Source organism: Coregonus clupeaformis, chromosome 6, assembly GCF_020615455.1.
Source record: "Coregonus clupeaformis isolate EN_2021a chromosome 6, ASM2061545v1, whole genome shotgun sequence".
NCBI lineage: Eukaryota > Metazoa > Chordata > Actinopteri > Salmoniformes > Salmonidae > Coregonus > Coregonus clupeaformis.
The window spans coordinates 46,087,275-46,112,182 of NC_059197.1; the positions used below are offsets into that span (position 1 = coordinate 46,087,275).

Here is a 24,908-nt window from a genome sequence, read left to right on the forward strand (position 1 = left end):
GCTGTTGGCGGCAGTAGATTCCTCTGTAGATCGATACCTGGGGGCTGTAAATGGCCCAGAGATTGTAAATGACCCAATGTGTACTATAGTTACAGTATATTTGCTGATGCCACCAGGTCTGCAATACATGATGCCAAAAGCAAAGATGGACAAGGATGCTTTATTCTTTCCTGCAGATGAGCATTACACTACCTTGTGATCTTAGTGAATTATTTGTTTGTTTCCATGTTTTATCTGCTATATCCAATACTTTCCGTGTGCATAATGAGCTCCCTCAGAGGAGGCTGGTGGGAGGAGCTATATGATGACAGGCTCATTGTAATGGCTGGAATGGAATCAATGGAACGGAGTCAAATGCGCTGTTTCCATGTGTTAGGTGTGATTGGTACCATTCCAATAATTCCATTCCAGCCATTACAATGAGCCCATCCTCCTATAGCTCCTCCCACCAGCCTCCTCTGATCTCCCTGTTGTATTATGTGTACTTGACCTGCAATAATGTACGTCTTTGTGAGCTGTTAATGTATATTATATATTTTTTTTATTACAATTTGTATTGTTTTTACTTCACTTGGTCTCCCCACCCCCTCAATGGTCATGCTGCTCCTCCTATGGTCATTCCCTCACCCCCTCAAATCTTTACTCCTGTTGGGGCTCGATGCCTAAGATGTTCACTGTACCTTGCAATCACACCTGTGGGGACTTTACTACTCCAGGTTTTGCTCAAGTCAGATTAAAGTGAGCCTCCTACAGCAGATGCTCTGTACTATAGTCACTCAGGCCTACTAGCCTGTTTACTGTGGAAACATCTCCCTCTGCTGTGTATGGAAAAGTAGACGGCATCAGCACACTCACACCCCGGTGCTGCCACAATGATTCACAAAACCCAGAGAGGAAGAGGGCCACAGCAAGGGAGTCAGACGAGAGAGAGAGAGAGGGAAAACAGGTCAGTTTGAGTGTATTCGTGAATGGTTCGGGAAGCCCCGTGTCAATATAACACTGAGACAGCGTTGTTATGTCACAACAGAGTATGATCTCATCAGCATCCTCTTTGACCACACACTCAAGCTGTGTGACTGAGGCTACAGCTCTCTGCGTTTCCCCTCTTGCTCTCTCTCGCTCTCTGATTCTGTCTCTCTCTCTGTTGGTCTCCCCTGTCTCTGTCTGTCTCTCTCTCTGTTGCTCTCCCCTGTCTCGGTCTGTCTGTCTCTCTCTCTGTTGCTCTCCTCTGTCTGTTGTTCTCGCCTGCCTCTGTCTATCTCTTTCTCTCTCCTTTTCTGTATTCTTCCCTCTTTTTTTTCTCTCTCTTTTTTTAACTAGCTCTTTCCTGCCCACATGGCTTACATTCTTCTGACCTGACATCATAGTGGTCTTTCATCTTCTCCTCCCCTCTCCTCCATCATCCCCCTTTCCCTCCCAGTCAAGCCTCCTCACATTGGGTTCTTTAGCAAACTGAAGGTTACCGTCCCTCTAATATAGATGATTCACCTCCCTCTACCTTTCCCTGTTCTTTCAACTGATAGAGACGAGCATAAATGTTCACACACACACACACACACAAGCATACCACACACGCACAAATCCATACGTGCACAGACGCACGAACATACACATACATCCATGAGACAAGACCGAGACGGAGTGTGAGGGTGAGGGAAAGGCGAGTGAATAAGAGCCTGACAGTCAGACGGTCTGGTTAGTGTCATCGTGGAGGAAGGTGGCGCTGACTTCAGTACAGTTTTACTGCAGTCTAGAGCTAATGGATCTATTGTAGCATTGCAGAGGGCTGTGTTTGCAATTAAATGGAGTTGGATGTGTATCTAGTTAAATAGAAACTACAGTGGCAATGTCAACAGTGGCTATCACTAGAAAGATGGCAGAGAGTGGCTGTGATATGTTTCTGGCCAGGAGGGTCCTGGGTCTATTTATTCTCCTCTGTGTAGCAGAGCTGCATAACAACACAACAGACACTAATAGTCTGATCACACAGCCAGAGAATCTAAACAACCCTAGTGACCAGCCAGACGGACAGGAGGGAGGGAGGAAGAGACTGAGGGAAGAGAGATATAATAAGAGAGATGGGGAGATGAAACTACTTGAGAGTGTAAATATTCGCCTAGTGCTGCAATTCTTCATACGTGACTATTAGAATGTTTGATTTAAGAGGCCTGTCTTCCTGTTTTTCATTCCGAGGCTACAGAAGACACTGGTCGTGTTCCAGGCAGACTATACAATGCAGTCGCCTGCTAGATGTCATATCATAACTCCATTTGTAGCTGCATGCAGCTCGACTGCGTTTGCACCAGGCCCAGCTGAATAGAACATGGTGGATGGATGAAGCAAGCAAGGCCGTGTGCCTGTGTGTGTTTCCTCACAGAGCTGCAATACTCTAGCTCAGCGGAGGCGGAGGGTCATATGTACTGTATACACAGTACCAGATATCATCATCATCATCATCATCATCATATTAGCCTTCAACCATATGTTGATTTAAGCTGATAAGTCACCGGCAATAGTTGAGGGTTGTGTACTAGCGGTATGGGTTTGCCCCTACAACAGGGGTAGAGAGAGGAGGGTAGGGGAATCGTAGGTTTATGGGTTTGCCGCTACAGAGAGAGAGAGGGAGAAATAGTGGGCCTAGATGAGGGATAAAGGAATAGGGGAGGGGAAGAAAATACAGAGGGTTCCTCAGAGTGGGAGTAAACATAAGTTCTCATTGCTGATTTCCCACGGATGCTGGGTCCCATGACTTTGTCAGAGAGTGGGATTGTGTTTTTTTCCCCCCCCCTCAGCATTCTGTTTAGTTTGGTGTGTTTTCCCTAAAGTGGTGTGACCAGTGGTTGGAGACAAGAAGTGTTTCAACTCTGGGAACCAATGAGAGAGGAGCTGGACCATAGTCACCATGTGCGTCTACTGTCCTCCTCTCTCCCAGATGTGTGTCTGTACAGTATGTCCTGCTGTGTGTGTGTGTGTGTGTGTGTCGGTTCTGCTGCATTAGCTCCAGCCCTGGTTCTGGCAACGCTGTTGAACTGAGACAGTCTCGCACAGTGCTTGGCTGCTGTTAAACTTCATAATGACCCAAGTTGTCCTCACTTCAGACACCCTTGGTGCACATAGTCGATCTTTGGAATTGAATCTCTTTAATTCATCAACTCTTTAATTTCAGACTTGATCCAGCAGGAGTGCGAGTGAGAGGTGTAAGGGAGGAATATTGAATGACAGAATATTACAAAAGGAGGTGTAGTGTAACCAAAGGAAGATAAGAGGACACTACATAAGCCTGCATATCAGACTCAAATAGTGGCCTGACTCTTGACAACGTTGTTTGTTTGTTTGTTTGTTTGTTGATGCATTGCCAAGGTTATATTCGCTCTACAGTCCCTTGACAACAGTGCAATTTACAGCCGGGCCATAAAGGCTGAATTTGAATTAGTCCTAGAGAGCAGACCTGGGTTCAAATACTATTTGAAATCTTTCAAATACTTTTGAGTGTTTGCTTTAACCTGCCTGGAGTACCGGATGGTTGGAGTTTTGACTTCTATTGGTTCCATTGCACCAGACTAGCGCAATCAAGCACAGCTAAAGTATTTGAAATTATTTCAAATAGTAATTGAACCCATGTCTCTCTAGCGGCCATGAGGTCCTGACTGAGAGATGTGGGAGAGGAAAGAGTTAACAACTAGGACCAATGGATACTGGTGGTCAGAGATCCCTGCCCCCTCTCTGTTCAGCACAAATATGCTACATCAGCATGACCGTGCACAATGTACAGCCCCAATGTATGCCGATGAAGCGTTGAGCAATCTGACAACATACACTTGACATTGATTTAACTAACGCTAAAGTCAAGGCAAGTCTATCTAATGATTGTTTTCTCTTTCTCTTTCCTTCATTCTCTGTTCATTCTCATGCCCAGCGGTGCCCATGTGAGTGAGCGAGAGAGGGAGAGGGAAAGATGGAGAGAGTGAAAGGGAGCGAGAGAATGAGTGTGTGAGAGACCGAGAGCGACAGACAAAGAGAAACTCACACCGTCTGGAAAACATTACTCAGATTCCAGCAGGCGGGGGCTCTAATTATGTTGGCAGTGCCGAGAGTGATTCCTGAGCGTAGTTCTGTAGCATATATTGGAGATTACAGACCACTATAGAAAGTGAAGGTGAGGTGAAGTTCTCGTTTCTAACTGTCTCCTCTGTCATATGCCACTACTGCCAGCTGAGCAGTAGGCTTGTCCAATAGAGGGGCTGTAGTGCTGTGTCAGCAGGAGCAACAGGCAGGGGGAGGGCTGCAAGGCTCCAGACGACATGGCTGCAGACTACAGGATGAACATGGCCATGGCTTTACCTGAGCTGTATTAGGGGCTGGCCTGGGGAACGCTGGGACCTGTCTGCAGGGTGGGGCAGGAACAAGAGAGCCACCAACCCCCAACATCCTCACCTGGGTCCTGTTCAATAGGCATGAAACTGAGAAAAACGGACTGAAACAGAGAGGGAATACCTGGCTTTTCACACTACTGAGCCGAAATGGACAGAAATAAATCAAGCTGTACTGAGCTGGCCTGGTTAAACATCCACTAGAACTGTGTTGAAAAGGACAATGTGAAAAGGGTACATGTGGCTTGGCTGTCTGCTGCAGCCACCAGGCACCACTACTTCCACAGACAGGAAACACTGACTCCTGCTAATGATTATTATAAAGTTGGGATTTCCTGGGCCTTTGTAGTACACAGCCATCATACCCCTTAACTCTGGGGCTCACCACCACTGTCATGATTTCGGTGTTTCTGCAGTTCTCATTTTATTTGCCCTCTTTCACTCTTTGGGACAGACTTCTGGACACAGATTAAGCCTAATGAGCATCATGTTTGTTGTCCATGATTAGGCTTAATCTATGTAAACCGGCCCTTTGTTTAATCAGAGCTTGTTAAAGGGATATTACAAATATAGATGGTTTCCTTACCTTAAAAACTGCAATCCACAATGATCTTGTTATTCCACACTGATAGGTTTCTTTACCTATAAAAAAAAGTTATGTGATGTTGCTGAACTATCCCTAAAGCTGCAATATGTAACTTTTTGGGGGACCAGACCAAATTCACATAGAAATGTGTTATAGATCTGTCATTGTTATTGAAAGCAAGTCTAAGATGCGGTAAATCTGTTCTATGTTCGCTATTTCTATGCTTCCTGTTCTTAAGTTTAGGTTTTGTACACCAGCTGAAAATACAATATTTTTGCTTATGGAACATTTTATTTCACAGCGGTGTAGATGGTATAATGATTCTCTACACCAGGGTTTCCCAAACTCAGTCCTGGGGCCCCCCCGGTGCACGTTTAGGTTTTTGCCCTAGCACTACACATCGGATTCAAATAATCAAAGCTTGATGATGAGTTGGTTATTTGAATCAGCTGTGTGGTGCTAGGGAAAAAAAACAAAGCGTTCACCCAGGAGGGGCCCAGGACCGAGTTTGGGAAACCCTGCTTTACACTATACGTGCTTGTTTTTTCACGTAAACTGAAATTAAGTGAACAATTTAGAATTTTAGCAACCAGGAAATGGCGGCGCGATTTCTGCATAGTGCATCTTAAAATGTTCAAGCTAATATTATTGTGTGCTTATTTCTTTGATTCACAGTAAAGTGGCTAGTGTTGTGTTCAGTCTCTGACTGCCAGACAGCTCTGGACAAATGATGTACAGTGTCCCAAATGGCACCCTATTCCCTACATAGAGCACTACTTTTGACCAGAGACATATGGAATAGGATGGCATTTGGAACGCAGCCATGGTCATAATAATAGTTCTATCAGAGTAACGTTAATGATGGAATCCTACTTAGTGACTTCTCAGCTCAGCAACATGAATCATGGCAGTAGTGGACTGTTCCACTCCCTGCCTGCCTGGGTTTCTGTTAAATCACCATTGTCTCCTAAAAGAAGAGGCAGAGGAAGGAAACTATATGATTAAGCTATAGTTCATAAAACATTTAGTAAAGTACCGTTTGTCTTCCTGTGGGAGTCGTCCTGTATTCTCCCATAGCCCCCCACAGGTTCCCCCTCTCCTTGTACAGAGGGACACATTTTCAATTTCTTCATTTCTCTCTCTCCAGGGGTGGTTGAGTCCAGATGTGTGTGCTAGAGATGTTTTTGTGGGGGGGTTTTATGCCCCATCTGCCTTGTTTTAAGCGCAGAGGAGGCAGAGAGAGGAGAGGGACTGAGAGAAACTAGAACTACTTCAAGGCTAGTGTGTTTCACCTTCTACTGTAAGTCTCTTGTTGGGCCCTGTGCTGGAGGAGAGCAGGGGGGAGAAAAGGAGGATGGAATGTGTCACTCTGTAGAAAGAGGGAGGGAGAAGGAGTGAGCAAGAAAGGTAGAGAGAGAGTGACTGACTGAGAGGGATCAAATAAGTAACAGGAGAGGTGATGGGAGCTGAGTCACTCCTACACATGGCTTCGGAGAAGTTATAAAAACAAACGCTGCACGATCGCGCTGACGTGGATGACTCGCATTCTGGGAATATAAACGATTCTTAAAGCCAACCAATAAACAGGAAGGAGAGAGATGAAGTACAGAGCCATGGTAAGAAAAGAACTGCACGCTCACTCACTCATTCTCTTCAAAAGGAATTTGGAACTTGGAAGCAGCACTCAACAACACAACAGTACAAGTTTCATGTTGAGTCGTGTGTATTTGTAGATTGTGTGTGTGTGTGTGTGCGCTTCAGTTTAAATTGTGTTCATGTGGTGGTGCTTAAGGACATAAGTCTAAGGGCAGAAAATATATATGGCTGCTTTTCCTGTCTAGGGGCGAGGGATTCGGTCGGTGGAGGTTTCGCTAGGATAAACTTTATTAAGAAAGTGTACGTAGAGGGTGTATTACGTAACAGCTTTGACAGTCAGTACTCTTGAACTGCAAGGCCACAGGAGAGAGGGGAATGTAGCTGGGTTCTGACCACAAAGCACCAGTTTCTCCTGACACCAACCTAGCTATCCATCTATGACATGATCTAATCTTCATATCTAGCTCTCCATCCATCACTTTTAACCGGAGGAGTTTGACCACAAAGTCCTGACACTGAACCACCTATAATCCATCTAAATGAATCTCCCACGTTCTCTTCCTATCCAGGGTCGTATTCATTAGGCACCAAAACAGAAGAAAACGGACTGAAACAGGAAGGGACTACCCAAACTTGTCCAATAAGAAATTCTCGTTCTCCTTTTCCATTGCAAAACGTTTCGCAAAAGTGTTCTGTATTGAATACCACCCAGTTCTCATTTCTATGCGGTATCTGTTTGTGTTGGTGTGTTTGCGCCACCACAGTGTTGCAATGGCAGACCTGTGTTTTGAGGCTGGGCCTGGATTCTTTGGCGCTGAGTGAGAGTGATGATGTTAATGAAACTACTGTCAGTCTGTCACAGCACCGAGGCAGCGCTCCAAGCCTTCCCCAACCCCACTGCATATCTTCCTATCACTGTCACCTCCGCAGCCTGGGGACTCCATAGAGATAGATGGATGACTCATCATGGATATACCCAGTTTTAGCATGGACATTGCCACAGGACTTCCACCCTGCTTCTGCCATTTTTAAAGTAGTCAAAGTAGTCAACTGGGTGGGGATTCCTATGGGTTGTAGCCTCAACTCATGCTGCCACAGACGCTATAATGGCACAGATCTAAAGATGAGTCCTCTATCTTTGTGTGACTCTGACTCTCTGGGGGAGGGGACTGTGAGGGAAGACTGTGGGTGTGTCCCAATAATCTCTGTTTCTTCCTGAAGTGTGCACTCGTTCACTACTCCTCACAAATGTAAAACCATTGGCTTGGTGAAGGCATAGGCTAGGAAGTTTCCACCATTTACTTTTACCAGTAATTTCATTTCCTTCTCATCTTATTTTTTGGGATTGTACACCCCACTGTGTTTGGCTCCTAACAGCGTGTTGTCCTCAGCCTGCTTTAAAACCCCTTTGAGGGGTGTGGTCACTTGAAACAATTCCCATGGAAAACCATCGATTTGAGTGATATTTCCACTACCTAATTCAAAATCCCAATTCAACCCCTGGTTGTATGTCATAGTGTTTTATAGACCAAATATGATGATTTGTACAGTTTCATTGGTTTGTTTAGTTGACTTCAAGGACACAGCATGTTATCAAAGGAGTGCTAGTGTGTGTGAACCAATGATGCTGTGGATCTCCAGCTAACTGCACACTGAAAGAGCACTAATGAGGAAGACGTTGAGTAGCCCCTTTGAACAGGGTCGTATTCACTAGACCCCAAACGGAAGAAAACTGGGAGGGACTACCTGAACTTGTCCAATAAGAAATTCTCGTTTTTGGTTAGCAAAACCAGGTGCCCCATTCCCAGGGTCTCCCATCTTGTAAGGAGTACATTAGAAGTTGTCCATACTAGTTTAGGTGGAATTAATAAAATATTTTGACCAACAGCAATATGACCTGTCATTCCTGAGTCTTCCAGTCTCTCCTTGAAAGTAGCACTCTGAGACTGCAATGAAAGCTCCTCAGGCTATATGAGGCCCATTGTATACAATACTTTAGCCTGCAATAGATGACCCCACTATTGCCTCCCTCTCTCTCCCTGTCAGTAACTCCTGATTTAGAATCTCATTGGGAGGAAATGCTGCTTATTTTAGTGGCACACTGCAATGAGGGGCTGGAAGACAGAGATAGACACACTGATTACGGAGTGTCCCCTGAGAGACTAAATGTGCGGTCACCACTGCCTCTTATTGGGCGCACGGTTGCTTTTCTTTTTAATTGGCTGATCTGCTGTAGTGAGGAAAGGACTAGTTTGGCAGAAAGAAAGTAGAGAACCTGTTGACTTTTGTTCTTGAAATGCCCTCTGACCCTTTGGTTGGGTCTGTGTTTTGGGCCGGACATGAATCCTATACCTTGTCCTTTTTGAAGGGGAATATTTTTTCTAACACAGCTGCCCGTAATGAGTGGGAAATTGAGAATGTTTTCACCTGCTAACGTAGAGCTATAGTTGTCACACCTGTCCGTCCACTTTCCCCTATACACACACGTGCGTGCACACACACACACACATCTTCACATGTGTCCCTCTTTTCCAAGCCTTGAGGGGGGAATCCATGGCAGTCAATCACCATCAAAATGTTAATATAAACTTGAAGTTGGCCACTGATACATGTCATAGCAATGTCATGGAAAATAGTGGTCTTGTTGAAATAGCTCTTCCCACGTCTGTCATCGTAAACCCTTATTGATTTCACTTCAGTAGGTTCTCATAGTCTCAGTATGTTTCCATGATACATATTTCTACAGTAACACTTCCTATGAATACCTGCTTTGTAATGCATTATAAGCATTTATAACAAGCTATGCATTATAACGCATGATATATGCACTAATAGCAGTTCAATAGTTAAATATACCCGAAGGTTATGCTTTAGAAGTGAGAGTGCGCAGGATACCCTGTTGTGCTTTGATACATATCTTGACTGTTTTAATCATTTCGCTTCCTTGCTAAATGGCCACTTTTGACCTCACTTGCGGCCATGGAAAACCCAGAAGCTTCACAGTCAGTCTACAACCTTGAGAAAGCCCATGCCACTGTCACCTTTCAGTTCTGTAGTGAGTCACAATATGTTGTCACGTGTATGATCCCATAATGTCTGTGAAACCTAAAGGATCGATCTGTGCTCGCTCTCTTTCCCTCTCGGTATCCCTCCCTTTTTATTAACAAGACGAATAAGAGAATAGCGGAGGAGAGCCAGACAACTGATTCATAGTGGAAAAATGTTCAAAAGAGCAAAACTCTGAGTGGCTAACCGTGCTCTCCGTAGGAGCAGATTACACACATATTTGTTTTTAGTTACACTGGCTTAAACGGAACCGGTGAAAAGGCCTATATTCTCCACTTTCCAACAGACATAAATCCCTCCCTATTCTTACTCTTATGCTGAGTTTAGATAGGTAGACTGCAAACCGGATGCCATTGTTTTCATTGAGAGACGTACGATAAATGTCGTGAGGCTGGCGGTGAATGCCGTTAGCCGCCACGCGTAGACGGGACTTGCCGCCAGAGTTCAAATATTTCATATTTTGCGGTCTTCCGTAGTTGTTTTCTACCGGATGTTGATTTGCACTGTTTGTTTACTGAAATCACCATAGCAATGCGTGCTGGCTTGCTTTTGCCGTCAGTCTTTCTTGCTTTCTTGTGCGGCTATGCTGACTGGTATGACGTTTTTTGCGTCCCTCGTCTAAATGCAGCGTTAGTCTTACTCTTCTACTGAGATAATTTACCAGAGAAAATATGATCAAGAAGTGACCGTTTATAAAGAAGCCTTTTATTAATGTTTTAACTCTTCGACCCCCCCCCCTCCAGTCCAATCTGAAAAGGCTAATAACATGAAATTCTATTATGTAATAATATAGCAGGATACTATGGCTAAAGACCACTTACAGTTGATTCCGTATAGCAACATAACCACTTACACTTCACTCACTGTAACTGTAATGGATGATATGTTAATCTGTTATACATTACAGACTTAAAGATGCTGATAATGCAAATTGACCCATTCAGCTGCTTGGTCCATACGCCATTCATATGGCTTTTATATATCACAATTTAGACCTTTTAAGCAACCAAAGGGCAACGCTAAGGTCAGGCAAAGGGCAAGCATTGTTTTATGGTTATGCAGCAGACCCACTCATTCCCCTTAGCCACACCCGGTTGTTCACTACTCTGTGTAGATGAGAGAGAGAGAGAGTGGGTGGGTGAGGGAAGTGGCGAGAGAACACAGCAGTAGGCCTAGCCGGATTCCCAGCTCCTTTGTTTTCTCTATAGGATTTGGAAAAGGTGACAGCATGCTGGTAGCGGAATGTACTGTAGGTAGCGCAGGGGTGTTGGTGTGTTCAACAAGGACGTGTGTGGTGGGAAGGGGCAGAGGGTGGGGAGGCAGGAAAACACTGTAAAAGCCCCATTTGAAGAACAATGAAGTAATGGAGAGAGAGGTGGTGTTGGGAGAACTCTGAGAGAAGGGGAAACCGAAGCGGGAGAAAAGGGGTTCCTCTCCCTGTCATAGAGAGAACTCCCTCCCTGTGTTAAGAAGAAAGTTGGCCCTGTTCCATTGTTTCATGAAATTGTTTCCCCATAGAAATAGAATCAATAGAACGGTCGTCCCACCCATCATTAACTTAGATGGGGTGTCCATTCTAGGAATTCAATTTCTATGGCTTTCCCCTGGCTGTTGGAGTCTCAAATTACTGTTGCGAGTCAGAATAGTAGAATAGACAAGGTGCAATTTCAACATTTTCATTGTGCATCAGAAGTTTTTCTCTAATGTTAGTTACTGATAGTCAATCAATTAGCCCATGTCAGCTAAAATGTTTTAGATTGCTAAATGAACTTGTTATCGTGGTCGAATTACCAGTCGGGTGCCCCCCATTGATTTTGTAAGTCAGTCTCATGTATGTGGGTATGCAGACCCGCAAGCAACTGCACCCCCTCATGATGAGTTCAGATTTGTTGTGGCCCCCAACCCCTCAAAGTTACCCATCCCTTGATTAGATGGCCAGATAACAGGCTTCTCACTAACGAGCCCAACGAGCCCTGGGAGAAAGAGGGTTCCTAATTCTCTCCCTGTCAGAGAGAGAACTCCCTCCCTGTGTTAAAAAGAAAGAGAAGAATGTTTGTAGAATGGTCCACACATCGTGGCATCATTAGGGAAAGGGAAAGGCAGATACCTAGTCAGTTGTACATCTGAATGCATTCAACTGAAATGTGTCTTCCGCATTTAACCCAACCCCTCTGAATCAGAGAGGTGCGGGGGGCTGCCTCAATCAACATCCATGTCTTAGGCGCCCGGGGAACAGTGGGTTAACTGCCTTGCTCAGGGGCAGAACGACAAATGTACGTACATACCCCAACCAGAAGCCATGGATTACAGGCAACATCCGCACTGAGCTAAAGGGTAGAGCTGCCACTTTCAAGGAGCGGGACTCTAACCCGGAAGCTTATAAGAAATCCCGCTATGCCCTCCGACAAACCATCAAACTGGAAAACTATTACAGACTACAAAGGGAAGCACAGCTGCGAACTGCCCAGTGACACGAGCCTACCAGACGAGCTAAATTACTTCTATGCTTTCTTCGAGGCAAGCAACACTGAAACATGCATGAGAGCATCAGCTGTTCCGGACGACTGTGTGATCACGCTCTCCGTAGCCGGTGTGAGTAAGACCTTTTAAACAGGTCAACATTCACAAGGCTGCAGGGCCAGACGGATTACCAGGACGTGTACTCCGAGCATGCGCTGACCAACTGGCAAGTGTCTTCACTGACATTTTCAACCTCTCCCTGTCTGAGTCTGTAATACCAACATGTTTCAAGCAGACCACCATAGTCCCTGTGCCCAAGAACACTAAGGTAACCTGCCTTAGTCCCCTGTAGCTCAGTTGGTAGATTATGGCGCTTGCAACGCCAGGGTTGTGGGTTCGTTTCCCACCGGGGGCCTGTATGAAAATGTATGCACTCACTTAACTGTAAGTCACTCTGGATAAGAGCGTCTGCTAAATGACTAAAATGTAAATGTAAATGACTACCGACCCGTAGCACTCGCATCTGTAGCCATGAAGTGCTTTGAAAGGCTGGTCATGGCTCATATCAACACCATTATCCCAGAAACCCTAGACCCACTCCAATTTGCATACAGCCCCAACAGATCCACAGATGATGCAATCTCTATTGTGCTCCACACTGCCCTTTCACACCTGGACAAAAGGAACACTTATGTGAGAATGCTATTCATTGACTACAGCTCAGCATTCAACACCATAGTGCCCTCAAAGCTCATCACTAAGCTAAGGACCCTGGGACTAAACACCTCTCTCTGCAACTGGATCCTGGACTTCCTGATGGGCCGCCCCCAGGTGGTAAGGGTAGGTAAAAACACATCTGCCACGCTGATCCTCAACACGGGGGCCCCTCAGGGGTGCGTGCTCAGTCCCCTCCTGTACTCCTTGTTCACTCATGACTGCATGGCCAGGCACGACTCCAACACCATCATTAAGTTTGCAGATGACACAACAGTGGTAGGCCTGATCAGACAGCCTATAGGGAGGAGATCAGAGACCTGGCCGTGTGGTGCTAGGACAACAACCTCTCCCTCAACGTGATCAAGACAAAGGAGATGATTGTGGACTACAGGAAAAAGAAGAGAACCGAGCATGCCCCCAGGCTGTAGTGGAACAGGTTGAGAGCTTCAAGTTCCTTGGTGTCCACATCACCAACAAACTAACGTGGTCCAAGCACACCAAGACAGTCTTGAAGAGGGCACGACAAAAGCTATTCCCCCTAAGGAGACTGAAAAGATTTGGCATGGGTCCTCAGATCCTCAAAAGGTTCTACAACTGCACCATCGAGAGCATCCTGACTGGTTGCATCACTGCCTGGTATGGCAACTGCTCGGCCACTGACCGCAAGGCACTACAGAGGGTAGTGCGCACGGCCCAGTACATCACTGGGGCCAAGCTTCCTGCCATCCAGGACCTCTATACCAGGCGGTGTCAGAGGAAGGCCCTCAAAATTGTCAAAGACTCCAGCAACCCTAGTCATAGACTGTTCTCTCTGCTACCGCACGGCAAGCGGTACCGGAGCGCCAAGTCTAGGTCCAAGAGACTTCTAAGCAGCTTCTACCCCCAAGCCATAAGTCTCCCGATCATCTAATCAAATGGCTACCCAGACTATTTGCATTGCCCCCCTTTACGCTGCTGCTACTCTCTGTTTATTATCAATGCATAGTCACTTTAACAACTCTACCTACATGTACATATTACCTCAATTACCTCGACTAACCGGTGCCCCCACACATTGACTCGGTACCGGTACCCCCTGTATATAGCCTCGCTATTGTTATTTTTACTGCTGCTCTTAATTATCTGTTACTTTTATTTCCTGCCACATCCGACGAGCGTCAGAGCCGGTGTAGTACGATTCAATCTTAGTCCTGTACTGACTCTTTGCCTGTTTGATGGTTCGTCGGAGGGCATAGCAGGATATCTTATAAGCGTCCGGGTTAGAGTCCCGCTCCTTGAAAGCGGCAGCTCTACCCTTTAGCTCAGTGCGGATGTTGCCTGTAATCCATGGCTTCTGGTTAAGGGTATGTATGTAAGGTCACTGTGTGAACGACGTCATCGATGCACTTATTGATGAAGCCGGTGACTGATGTGGTGTACTCCTCAATGCTATCTGAAGAATCCCGGAACATGTTCCAGTCTGTGCTAGCAAAACAGTCCTGTAGCTTAGCATCTGCGTCATCTGACCACATTTTTATTAACCAAGTCACTGGTGCTTCCTGCTTTAGTTTTTGCTTATAAGCAGGAATCAGGAGGATAGAGATATGGTCAGATTTGCCAAATGGAGGGAGAGCTTTGTATGCGTCTCTGTGTGTGGAGTAAAGGTGGTCTATAGTTTTTTTTTTTTTTTCTCTGGTTGCACATTTAACATGCTGATAGAAATTAGGCAGAACGGATTTAAGTTTCCCTGCATTAAAGTCCCCGGCCACTAGGAGCGCTGCCTCTGGATGAGTGTTTTCCTGTTCACTTATGGCCTTATACAGCTCATTCAGTGCAATCTTAATGCCAGCATTGGTTTGTGGTGGTAAATAGACAGCTATGAAAAATATAGATGAAAACTCTCTTGGTAAATAGTGTGGTCTACAGCTTATCATGAGATACTCTACCTCAGGCGAGCAAAACCTTGAGACTTCCTTAGTATTTGATTTTGTGCACCAGCTGTTGTCTTACCGGAGTCAGCCGTTCTATCCTGCCGATGTAGCGTATAGCCCGCTAGCTGTATGTTGTCCATGTCGTCGTTCAGCCACGACTTGGTGAAACATAATATATTACCGTTTTTAATGTCCCGTTGGTAGGATAACCGTAATCTTAGGTCATCTAATTTATTCTCAAATGATTGAACATTGGCTAATAGGATTGATGGAAGAGGCAGTTTACTCGCTCGCCGTCGGATCCTTACAAGGCACCCCGACCTACGTCCACGATATCTCTGTCTCTTTCTCATGCGAATGACGGGGATTTGGGCCTTGTCGGGTGTCTGTAGGATATCCTTCGCATCCGACTTGTTAAAGAAAAAATCTTCGTCCAATACGAGGTGAGTAATCGCTGTCCTGATATCCAGAAGCTCTTTTTGGTTATAAGAGACGATGGCATAAACATTATGTACAGAATAAATTACAAATAACGTGGAAAAACACACATAATAGTACAATTGGTTAGAGGGCTGTAAAACGGCAGCCATCTTCTCCGGCGCCACTTTGTATAACTGTTGCGAAAAGCAGACAGACGGAGGCTGGATGGATGGAGAGAGAGTGGGAGGATGTAAAGAAGGAGGGATGGAGAAGAATGAGGAGGAAGGGGGAGTAGGGTGGGGTACTGTGAAGCAGGGAGTTGTTTTTGGAATGTTAGGGAGTACAGTGATGATGATGATGATGATGATGATGATGATGATGATGGATAAGGAATGGAATCACTTCCTGGCACCACACACACACATCCCTCCCCTCGTTCCTCTCCAGTCTCCTCTCCTCCTCAGCTACACTTGCACGTACTGTCCGTTTCATCCCTCCTCTCTCTCTGTTTTTCTCCTCTATGATACAAGCCGTATTGTCAACAGCTGCCTCACCTAGCCCTTAATTAGGAGGAGAAGCACCTCTCTCCCTCTCTCTATCCCCTGGGCCGGGGCTCTACTGTGTCAATAACACAACAACATATGCAGCTGCGCTGTAGAATGTGTGTGTGGTAATGAACATGGACAATAAACGTGCGTGCGTTCAGTGCGTATATGTGTGGACCCGTGTGTGCTGGCATAATCAACTGTGCGTTCCCTGCTATGTTGATGCATCCACAGCCTAGTGACAGATCTGTGTGGTACTGTATAGTGAGCCATGGATCTGGGTAACATTCGTGATCTGATGCGTAAAACTCAAGCCTCCATCGTAGAAAACCAGTTTCTGGGCAAACGCATTGACGAGCTGAAGGATGTAAGTGTTTGAATGAACTATTATTTTTAGATTGGGGATTTTAGCCTGGGTGGAGCCTGTAAGACTTTGGTCGAAGTGCAAACTTTTTGGGGGGTTGGGTTTTCCTCCACTTCTAGTTCTAGCTTGCACAAGATTACAAAGTGAGTTGTTTTCTAAGGAGTGCTCTTTGGTATGGAACACTGCAAAACTCCAGTTTCTACAATAACTTTCTGTCTGTGTATGTTATTGATTGTGAGGGAGAATGCTCTTGTGCTAACTATTCTTTGTTATAGTTTTTAATGGAAATGGGTACCTTTTGTGAAGCGTGAAGTGTCTTGAGGTACGTAGCTAGATTCCCGGGCTGTTATGAGCGCTTACTTGTCAGGCATAAATTAACACATTGAGAGATACTCACACGCAACGTTGATTCAACTTAACCAGGGTCTGCTTAGAATGTCTCTTTTGGTATTTTTTTGGTTCTCTCTCCTGCCTTATTTTTATACCGATATATACACGGTTCCTATTGCTGACCTCCCTCTCCTCCCTCTAGGCGGTGGGTAGTGACGGGGTGCGGATCACGATGGAGAGTGCCCTGACGGCCAGGGACCGGGTGGGGGTGCAGGACTTTGTCCTGCTGGAGAACTACACCAGCGAGGCGGCCTTCATCGAGAACCTCCGCAAGCGCTTCAAGGAGAACCTCATCTATGTAAGACGCCTACCCATTTACTCTCACCTCCATATTCATTAGATAGCAAAACGGGAAGGACTACCTGAACTTGTCCAATAAACAACGCTCGTTTTTGTATTCCGTTGCATAACATGTTGCTGTGTATGTAGATGCATCCCACCATTCCCCCACTGTGTTGTCACCTCAAAGACACCATGAACTCTCTCTTTCTCGCTCTCTCAGACATACATCGGCTCAGTCCTGGTGTCGGTGAACCCCTACAAGGATCTGGAGATCTACACCAAGAACCACATGGAGCGCTACCGAGGTGTCAACTTCTACGAGGTTTCTCCCCACATGTGAGTAACCTGACCCCGGGTATCCCAACCCACCATCTCTCCCCCTTCACTTCTCCCATCCCAGTTGACTCAGTCATGAACTAACAGTTAAGTAACAGGGGGTTTTCAGAGTATCTGCTCGGCATACATTACATTGGGCCTTTTTGTTTGATGAGATGCTAGGCGAAGAGGGAATTCCTTGCTCTGACTCTCTCACCACGCCATGCGCTCAACATTCCCGGCTTCGCTGCTCCTCGACTCCTTGTTTTTTCCGTTCTACTCGACCATGTAGCCAAATGTTTTCTGTCTGAGGGGGAAAAGACAAATGTGTTTTGGAAGGGAGGGAATACGGAGGAGAGATGGAGAGATGAATTGGCGACGGGGTGAAGGTATGAGGGGTGGGGGGGATGGTGCTTGGTGGTACCAGAGGGGTGTTCCTCCTAGGAGGAGATTTCCCTGCCCCAGGCCTGACCCCCTTTATCCCTCTTTCGGGGATAGGGGTCTTGTGGAGGGGTTGACGTTGGCGCTAACGTTATCTCAATTCTATGTTTCAGGGAAAGGGGATACCTAGTCAGTTGCACAACTGAATGCATTCAACTGAAATGTGTCTTCCGCATTTAACCCAACCTCTCTGAATCAGACGCCTGTCATGTGGCAAAACCGGCTGAATAAACATAGAGCCCCTCTGATATTACATGGCGAAAATGAGTCATCATAACAGGCTGAATAAACATATTACATGGTGAAAATGAGTCATCATAACAGGCTGAATAAACATATTACATGGTGAAAATGAGTCATCATAACAGGCTGAATAAACACATTACATGGTGAAAATGAGTCATCGAAGCAGGATCATCATATCTCACTTACTGTATGGTATAAAATGGGATGTTATTTAAAAGGGTAGAATCAGAATCAACTTTATTCACCAAGTACATTTGCATGGACCAGGAATTTGACCTGGTGAAATGGTGCGGACAATAAAAACAATATACAGACAAAATATAGACGAAATAATTTATATGTAATCTAATCCAAACTTTGTATCAGCACACATTTGCATTGGAAATTGTTGAAAGTAGTCCTTATGCATAGAGTTTTTGTGGAATTGTCCATATACAAGATGGATACAGTAAAAACAGAACAACTACACATAATAAGAAAGTATATAATAAACAAATGAGCAGTTGAGGATATACAATATGAAGTGTGGAAATATCCCATCCACTCCGCTGTATCCCATCCACTCCGCTGTATCCCATCCACTCCACTGTATCCCATCCACTCCACTGTATCCCATCCACTTCAAAATGAAGGTCATCAAATCAAACTGTATTTGTCACATGCGCCACATACAACAGGTGTAGACCTTACAGTGAAATGCTTACTTACAAGCCCTTAACTTTCTTTTTTTCCAGCTACGCGGTGTCTGACAACTCCTACCGGTCCATGCGGACGGAGCGTAAGGACCAGTGCATCCTCATTTCGGGGGAGAGTGGTGCCGGCAAGACGGAGGCGTCAAAGAAGATCCTGCAGTACTACGCCGTGACCTGTCCCGCCAGCGACCAGGTCGAGACGGTCAAGGATCGCCTGCTGCAGTCCAACCCTGTCCTAGAGGTGAACACTATGGGGGGTGGGGGTGGAAATCCATGTCATCTGTCGCTTGTTCCTGGCTTGGTCCAGTCTAAAACAAGACATCATATTTGTGTGTGTGTGTGTGTATGCGGGCTCTCCTAGTGTGTACTGTATTGAGCTGTGATGTGTTTTGGCTGTGCTGGATGGGCTGTAGACTAGTTGGATTCCAGACAGATGGGGATCACAGCAGAGCAGATCAGTACAGACAGACTGCCCTGTAATCTAGCCCCGTGTCACAGCCACAGCCCAACACACCATCTAACTGTCTGACACCACTTTAACACATCTGTCTACCTCTCCCCCTCTCCTCTCCCCCTCTCCCCCTCTCCTCTCCCCCTCTCCCCCTCTCCTCTCCCCCTCTCTGTCCTCTCTCCTGTCTCCTACTCTTTTCTCTCTTCTTGCTTTGTGGACCTCCCCTCTTTCATCCTCTCCCCCTTGTGTCTCCCTCCCCTCGTGTCTCCCTCCCCTTGTGTCTCCCTCCCCTTGTGTCTCCCTCCCCTTGTGTCTCCCTCCCCTTGTGTCTCCCTCCCCTTGTGTCTCCCTCCCCTTGTGTCTCCCTCCCCTTGTGTCTCCCTCCCCTTGTGTCTCCCTCCCCTTGTGTCTCCCTCCCCTTGTGTCTCCCTCCCCTCGTGTCTCCCTCCCCTTGTGTCTCCCTCCCCTTGTGTCTCCCTCCCCTTGTGTCTCCCTCCCCTTGTGTCTCCCTCCCCTTGTGTCTCCCTCCCCTTGTGTCTCCCTCCCCTTGTGTCTCCCTCTCTTTGTGTCTCCCTCCCCTCGTGTCTCCCTCCCCTTGTGTCTCCCTCCCCTTGTCTCCCACCCCTTGTGTCTCCCTCCCCTCGTGTCTCCCTCCCCTTGTGTCTCCCTCCCCTTGTGTCTCCCTCCCTCGTGTCTCCCTCCCCTTGTGTCTCCCTCCCCTTGTGTCTCCCTCCCTTGTGTCTCCCTCCCTTGTGTCTCCCTCCCCTTGTGTCTCCCTCCCCTTGTGTCTCCCTCTCTTTGTGTCTCCCTCCCCTCGTGTCTCCCTACCCTTGTGTCTCCCACCCCTTGTGTCTCCCTTCCCTTGTCTCCCACCCCTTGTGTCTCCCTCCCCTTGTGTCTCCCTCCCCTCGTGTCTCCCTCCCCTTGTGTCTCCCTCCCCTTGTGTCTCCCTCCCCTTGTGTCTCCCTCCCCTTGTGTCTCCCTCCCCTTGTGTCTCCCTCCCCTTGTCTCCCACCCCTTGTGTCTCCCTCCCCTTGTGTCTCCCTCCCCTTGTGTCTCCCACCCCTTGTGTCTCCCACCCCTTGTGTCTCCCTCCCCTTGTGTCTCCCTCCCCTTGTGTCTCCCTCCCTTGTGTCTCCCACCCCTTGTGTCTCCCTCCCCTTGTGTCTCCCTCCCCTTGTGTCTCCCTCCCCTTGTGTCTCCCTCCCCTTGTGTCTCCCTCCCCTCGTGTCTCCCTCCCCTTGTGTCTCCCTCCCTTGTGTCTCCCTCCCCTTGTGTCTCCCTCCCCTTGTCTCCCACCCCTTGTGTCTCCCTCCCTTGTGTCTCCCTCCCTTGTGTCTCCCTCCCCTTGTCTCCCACCCCTTGTGTCTCCCTCCCCTTGTGTCTCCCTCCCCTTGTGTCTCCCTCCCCTTGTGTCTCCCTCCCCTTGTGTCTCCCTCCCCTCGTGTCTCCCTCCCCTTGTGTCTCCCTCCCCTTGTGTCTCCCTCTCTTTGTCCCTATGTGTGTGACCCCCAGGCTTTTGGAAATGCCAAAACGTTGCGCAACGATAACTCCAGCCGCTTCGGCAAATACATGGACATCCAGTTTGACTTCAAGGTGAGTGGTCACACACACACTCTAACAGAGTATGTTCCTTTAAGGGGGATACCAGTACATAAACACTGCCAGTCCTTCCATATTAACTTGTACAATATGTTTGTTTTTCCACTCCGACGTTACTGTATTCTCCATGGGGCGCGTTCGTTTCATGGGGCGTATACACCTGCATGTGGTTTTGTGTCCTTGTGTGGCCCTGTGTCTGTCTCAGTATCCCTGCATCACCACCCTCTCCCCCTTTCCCCGGTTCCCTCTCTCCCGGCGGCAGGGTGCTCCAGTGGGGGGCCACATCCTCAACTACCTGCTGGAGAAGTCGCGGGTGGTGCACCAGAACCATGGAGAGAGGAACTTCCACATCTTCTACCAGCTGATTGAGGGGGGTGAGGAGGACCTGCTGCGGCGCCTGGGCCTGGAGAAGAACCCCCAGCAGTACCAGTACCTCGTCAAGGTGGGACACACCAGTTTCACTATATGGTTGGGTCTCGAATGGGACACTGTTCCCTAGTGCTCAACTTTGGACCAGAGCCTGTGTCTAGCTGTTTGGGTCTCAAGTAGGGTTATCTACCCCCCCACCTTGTCACAACACAACTGATTGGCTCAAATGCATTAAGAAGGGAAGCAATTCCACAAATTAACTTTTAACAAGGCACACCTGTTAATTGAAATGCATTCCAGGTGACTACCTCATGAAGCTGGATGAGAGAAGGCTAAGAGTGTGCAAAGCTGTCATCAAGACAAAGGGTGGCTATTTGAAGAATCTCAATTATAAAATATATTTTGATTTGTTTAACACTTTTTTGGTTACTACATGATTCCATATGTGTTATTTCATAGTTTTGATGTCTTCACTATTATTCTACAATGTAGAAAATAGTAAAAATAAAGAAAAACCCTTGAATGAGTAGGTGTGTCCAAACTTTTGACTGGTACTGTACATGTATGGCCTGTTGAGATAAACATGCCTATTTTTCAAAAACGTCTGAAATCTCTTCATAGAGCAGCTTGGTAGAGGTTTTGTTTAACTAACACCTTACTTTTGTAATTGTCTTACTAACACAAGCATTTGTTGTCTCTTACTAGCGCTGATTTAGCTGTTGGCTTCTTTGTTGAGGATTTTTTAAACTTGCAATGTAGAATGATGGTGTTTTGTCTCTAACAGTGTTTTGTCTGCGTTGGTCTCTCAGGGGAACTGTCCCAAGGTGAGCTCCATCAACGACCGCAGCGACTGGAAGGTGGTGAGGAAAGCTCTGTCAGTCATCGGCTTCAACGAGGACGAGGTGGAGGTAAGGACCTGTTATTACAACACAGAGACACACGGACATGATGTCAGCCACTGAGGTAGTGTGTTAAATACTACCACTGAATACTTATTCCATTTGACTGTCTGACCAATCATGTCGGTGCTTTGGGTGCCACCCTCTGTTTTGTTATTGTAGTTGTACAGTAGCATTCTGTATGCCCTTTTGTTCCGCAGTCTTGTGTATATAGTCAGGTTGTGTGAGACTGTCTATATTGACTAATAATGTGATCTTATCTTATATGTGAGTGTGTTGGGATAGGGGGTGAAGAGCGGGTGTGTTTGTGTGTGATGAGAGCGCTAATTTATGTGGGTGTCTCTTGCGTTTCATGACTGTAGCCTGGGCTTGGGGCAAGAGCTCAGTGTCAGTTCAGAGAGGGAAGGGGGAGAGAGCAGGTGGTTTTCTATAGTATGCAGTACTCACACACACACAAAAGAGGCCAACTTCACTATATGTTGTCTATGCCTGCATGTAGGGGGACGATGGTTGGCCCCCTTTTAGTTTAATTATATTTTATAACTCTCCAAGTCCAAGATAGCCTAATCTAATACTTGCAGTCATCAAGATAGCTTTCTCTTTAGCACATCACAATAAAATGTGTATAATCTTATCATGTCTAATCTTCACATGGCTTCTCTCTCTCTCTCCCTCTCTCCTTCTCTCTCTCTCTCTCCGTCTCTCTCCTCTATCTCTCTCTCTCTCTCTCTGTCTTTCTCTCTCCCCCATCTCTCTCTCTCTCTGTGTAGGAGCTGTTAAACATTATTGCCAGTGTTCTTCACTTGGGGAACATTCAGTATGGAGGAGAGGACAGCGGCAATGCCTACATCACTACAGACACACAGATCAAATACCTGGCGAGGGTATGACCTCTCCCCCTTACTACAGTGTCCCCATGGGGACACTACTCATACTATATTATACTCAGTCAATCATGTACCCTGTCAATACTCAATCATAACACATTACTCTCTTCATAACTCGATAATGTCACCATTCAGTGGCTCAATAGGATAAATAACACTGATACTGGTGTTGAATGAATTTGGATGTCTGTTAATGTTTTGTTGTTCATTTGGAAGTGTGTTAATGTTTTGTTGTTGTTGACGTTGCAGTTACTAGGTGTGGATGGTTTGGTCCTGAAAGAAGCTCTAACACACAAAAAGATCATCGCCAAAGGGGAAGAGGTAGGCAGGAACCTTCTCTAAATGAATGCTCTTTATAATGCGCTCTGTGAGAACGGTTCCCACATTCTATATTCAACATATAATGGCTCCTCAGTACCTCGGCAAGTGAGGAATTGTAGAATAACTATTTCCATTCTTCTCTCTGTGTGTGTGTGTGTGCGTGTCTGTCTGTGTGTCCATGTCTGATCTGTCTGTGTCCGTCCTCCAGCTGAAGAGCCCTCTGAACCTGGAGCAGGCAGCGTCGGCGCGGGACGCTTTGTCTAAGGCCGTGTACGGCCGCACCTTCACCTGGCTCGTCAACAAGATCAACGTCTCCCTGGCTTACAAGGTAACACACACACACACACACACACACACATTAACTAATGCCCCGTTAACTCCCCTCTTACCGCTGATCCCCTACATTGGCTGATATCCCTTTATCTATCCCAGTCTTCTGCCACTTCTGTCTCAGCCTGCACTTTTGACCTCTTAGCTGGCCATTTATAGTCAGTGGTAGTAGTACTCCCCCTTGTGGATGTGTTGTAATACTACATGTCAGACAGAGCAGTGCTGCTCATTCTGCAGCACTGCATTTCTGTATAGACTATTGTCTGATAGGGATTAGGTTAGTGTATATTTCAGCTGTGAGATACGCTCTAGTCGTAATGGCTCTAGTCCATGTCTGTGGTGAGGTCATCATTAGGCAGTGCTTATCATGCTTTATTAGGTATAAATGTTACCAAATAATGAACTACTCATTTATTCTTAGTCTGTTGGCTTACACTATTTATAAACAGTTTATGAATGCTCCTTCATGAAAGCTATTATAAAGAGTTAACTGTTTTCTTCTTCTAGGATGATACCTATAAGAATGCTTCAGTTATTGGTCTCCTGGATATCTATGGTTTTGAAGTCTTCCAGCACAACAGGTACCAGAGGAATATACAGTGGGGAAAAAAGTATTTAGTCATCCACCAATTGTGCAACTTCTCCCACTTAAAAAGATGAGAGAGGCCTGTCATTTTCATCATAGGTACACGTCAACTATGACAGACAAATTGAGAATTTTTTTCTCCAGAAAATCACATTTTAGGATTTTTAATGAATTTATTTGCAAATTATGGTGGAAAATAAGTATTTGGTCACCTACAAACAAGCAAGATTTCTGGCTCTCACAGACCTGTAACTTCTTCTTTAAGAGGCTCCTCTGTCCTCCACTCGTTACCTGTATCAATGGCACCTGTTTGAACTTGTTATCAGTATAAAAGACACCTGTCCACAACCTCAAACAGTCACACTCCAAACTCCACTATGGCCAAGACCAAAGAGCTGTCAAAGGACACCAGAAACAAAATTGTAGACCTGCACCAGGCTGGGAAGACTGAATCTGCAATAGGTAAGCAGCTTGGTTTGAAGAAATCAACTGTGGGAGCAATTATTAGGAAATGGAAGACATACAAGACCACTGATAATCTCCCTCGATCTGGGGCTCCACGCAAGATCTCACCCCGTGGGGTCAAAATGATCACAAGAACGGTGAGCAAAAATCCCAGAACCACACGAGGGGGCCCTAGTGAATGACCTGCAGAGAGCTGGGACCAAAGTAACACACTACGCCGCCAGGGACTCAAATCCTGCAGTGAAAGACGTGTCCCCCTGCTTAAGCCAGTACATGTCCAGGCCCGTCTGAAGTTTGCTAGAGTGCATTTGGATGATCCAGAAGAGGATTGGGAGAATGTCATATGGTCAGATGAAGCCAAAATATAACTTTTTGGTAAAAACTCAACTCGTCGTGTTTGGAGGACAAATCATGCTGAGTTGCATCCAAAGAACACCATACCTACTGTGAAGCATGGGGGTGGAAACATCATGCTTTGGGGCTGTTTTTCTGCAAAGGGACCAGGACAACTGATCCGTGTAAAGGAAAGAATGAATGGGGCCATGTATCGTGAGATTTTGAGTGAAAACCTCCTTCCATCAGCAAGGGCATTGAAGAT

General features: G+C 46.3%; 1 protein-coding gene across 6 annotated transcripts in view; it reads left to right on the forward strand.

Annotated features, from left to right (window-relative positions):
* LOC121567464 (unconventional myosin-Ic) overlaps positions 1-24,908 on the forward strand; it is a 51,990-nt gene that overhangs the window by 12,634 nt on the left and 14,448 nt on the right. For 5 of the 6 annotated variants that reach the window (XM_041877517.2, XM_041877516.2, XM_041877522.2 and 2 more), the window contains 10 exons: positions 16,567-16,722; positions 16,927-17,042; positions 18,443-18,641; positions 20,367-20,447; positions 20,716-20,895; positions 21,632-21,730; positions 22,492-22,605; positions 22,858-22,929; positions 23,138-23,257; positions 23,767-23,840. In XM_041877517.2, coding sequence (XP_041733451.1) covers positions 16,567-16,722; positions 16,927-17,042; positions 18,443-18,641; positions 20,367-20,447; positions 20,716-20,895; positions 21,632-21,730; positions 22,492-22,605; positions 22,858-22,929; positions 23,138-23,257; positions 23,767-23,840 — 1,211 coding nt within the window. Of the gene's footprint in view, positions 1-6,375; positions 6,573-16,566; positions 16,723-16,926; positions 17,043-18,442; positions 18,642-20,366; positions 20,448-20,715; positions 20,896-21,631; positions 21,731-22,491; positions 22,606-22,857; positions 22,930-23,137; positions 23,258-23,766; positions 23,841-24,908 lie in introns of those variants that run through there. The other variant, XM_045220849.1, reaches the window with a different exon arrangement.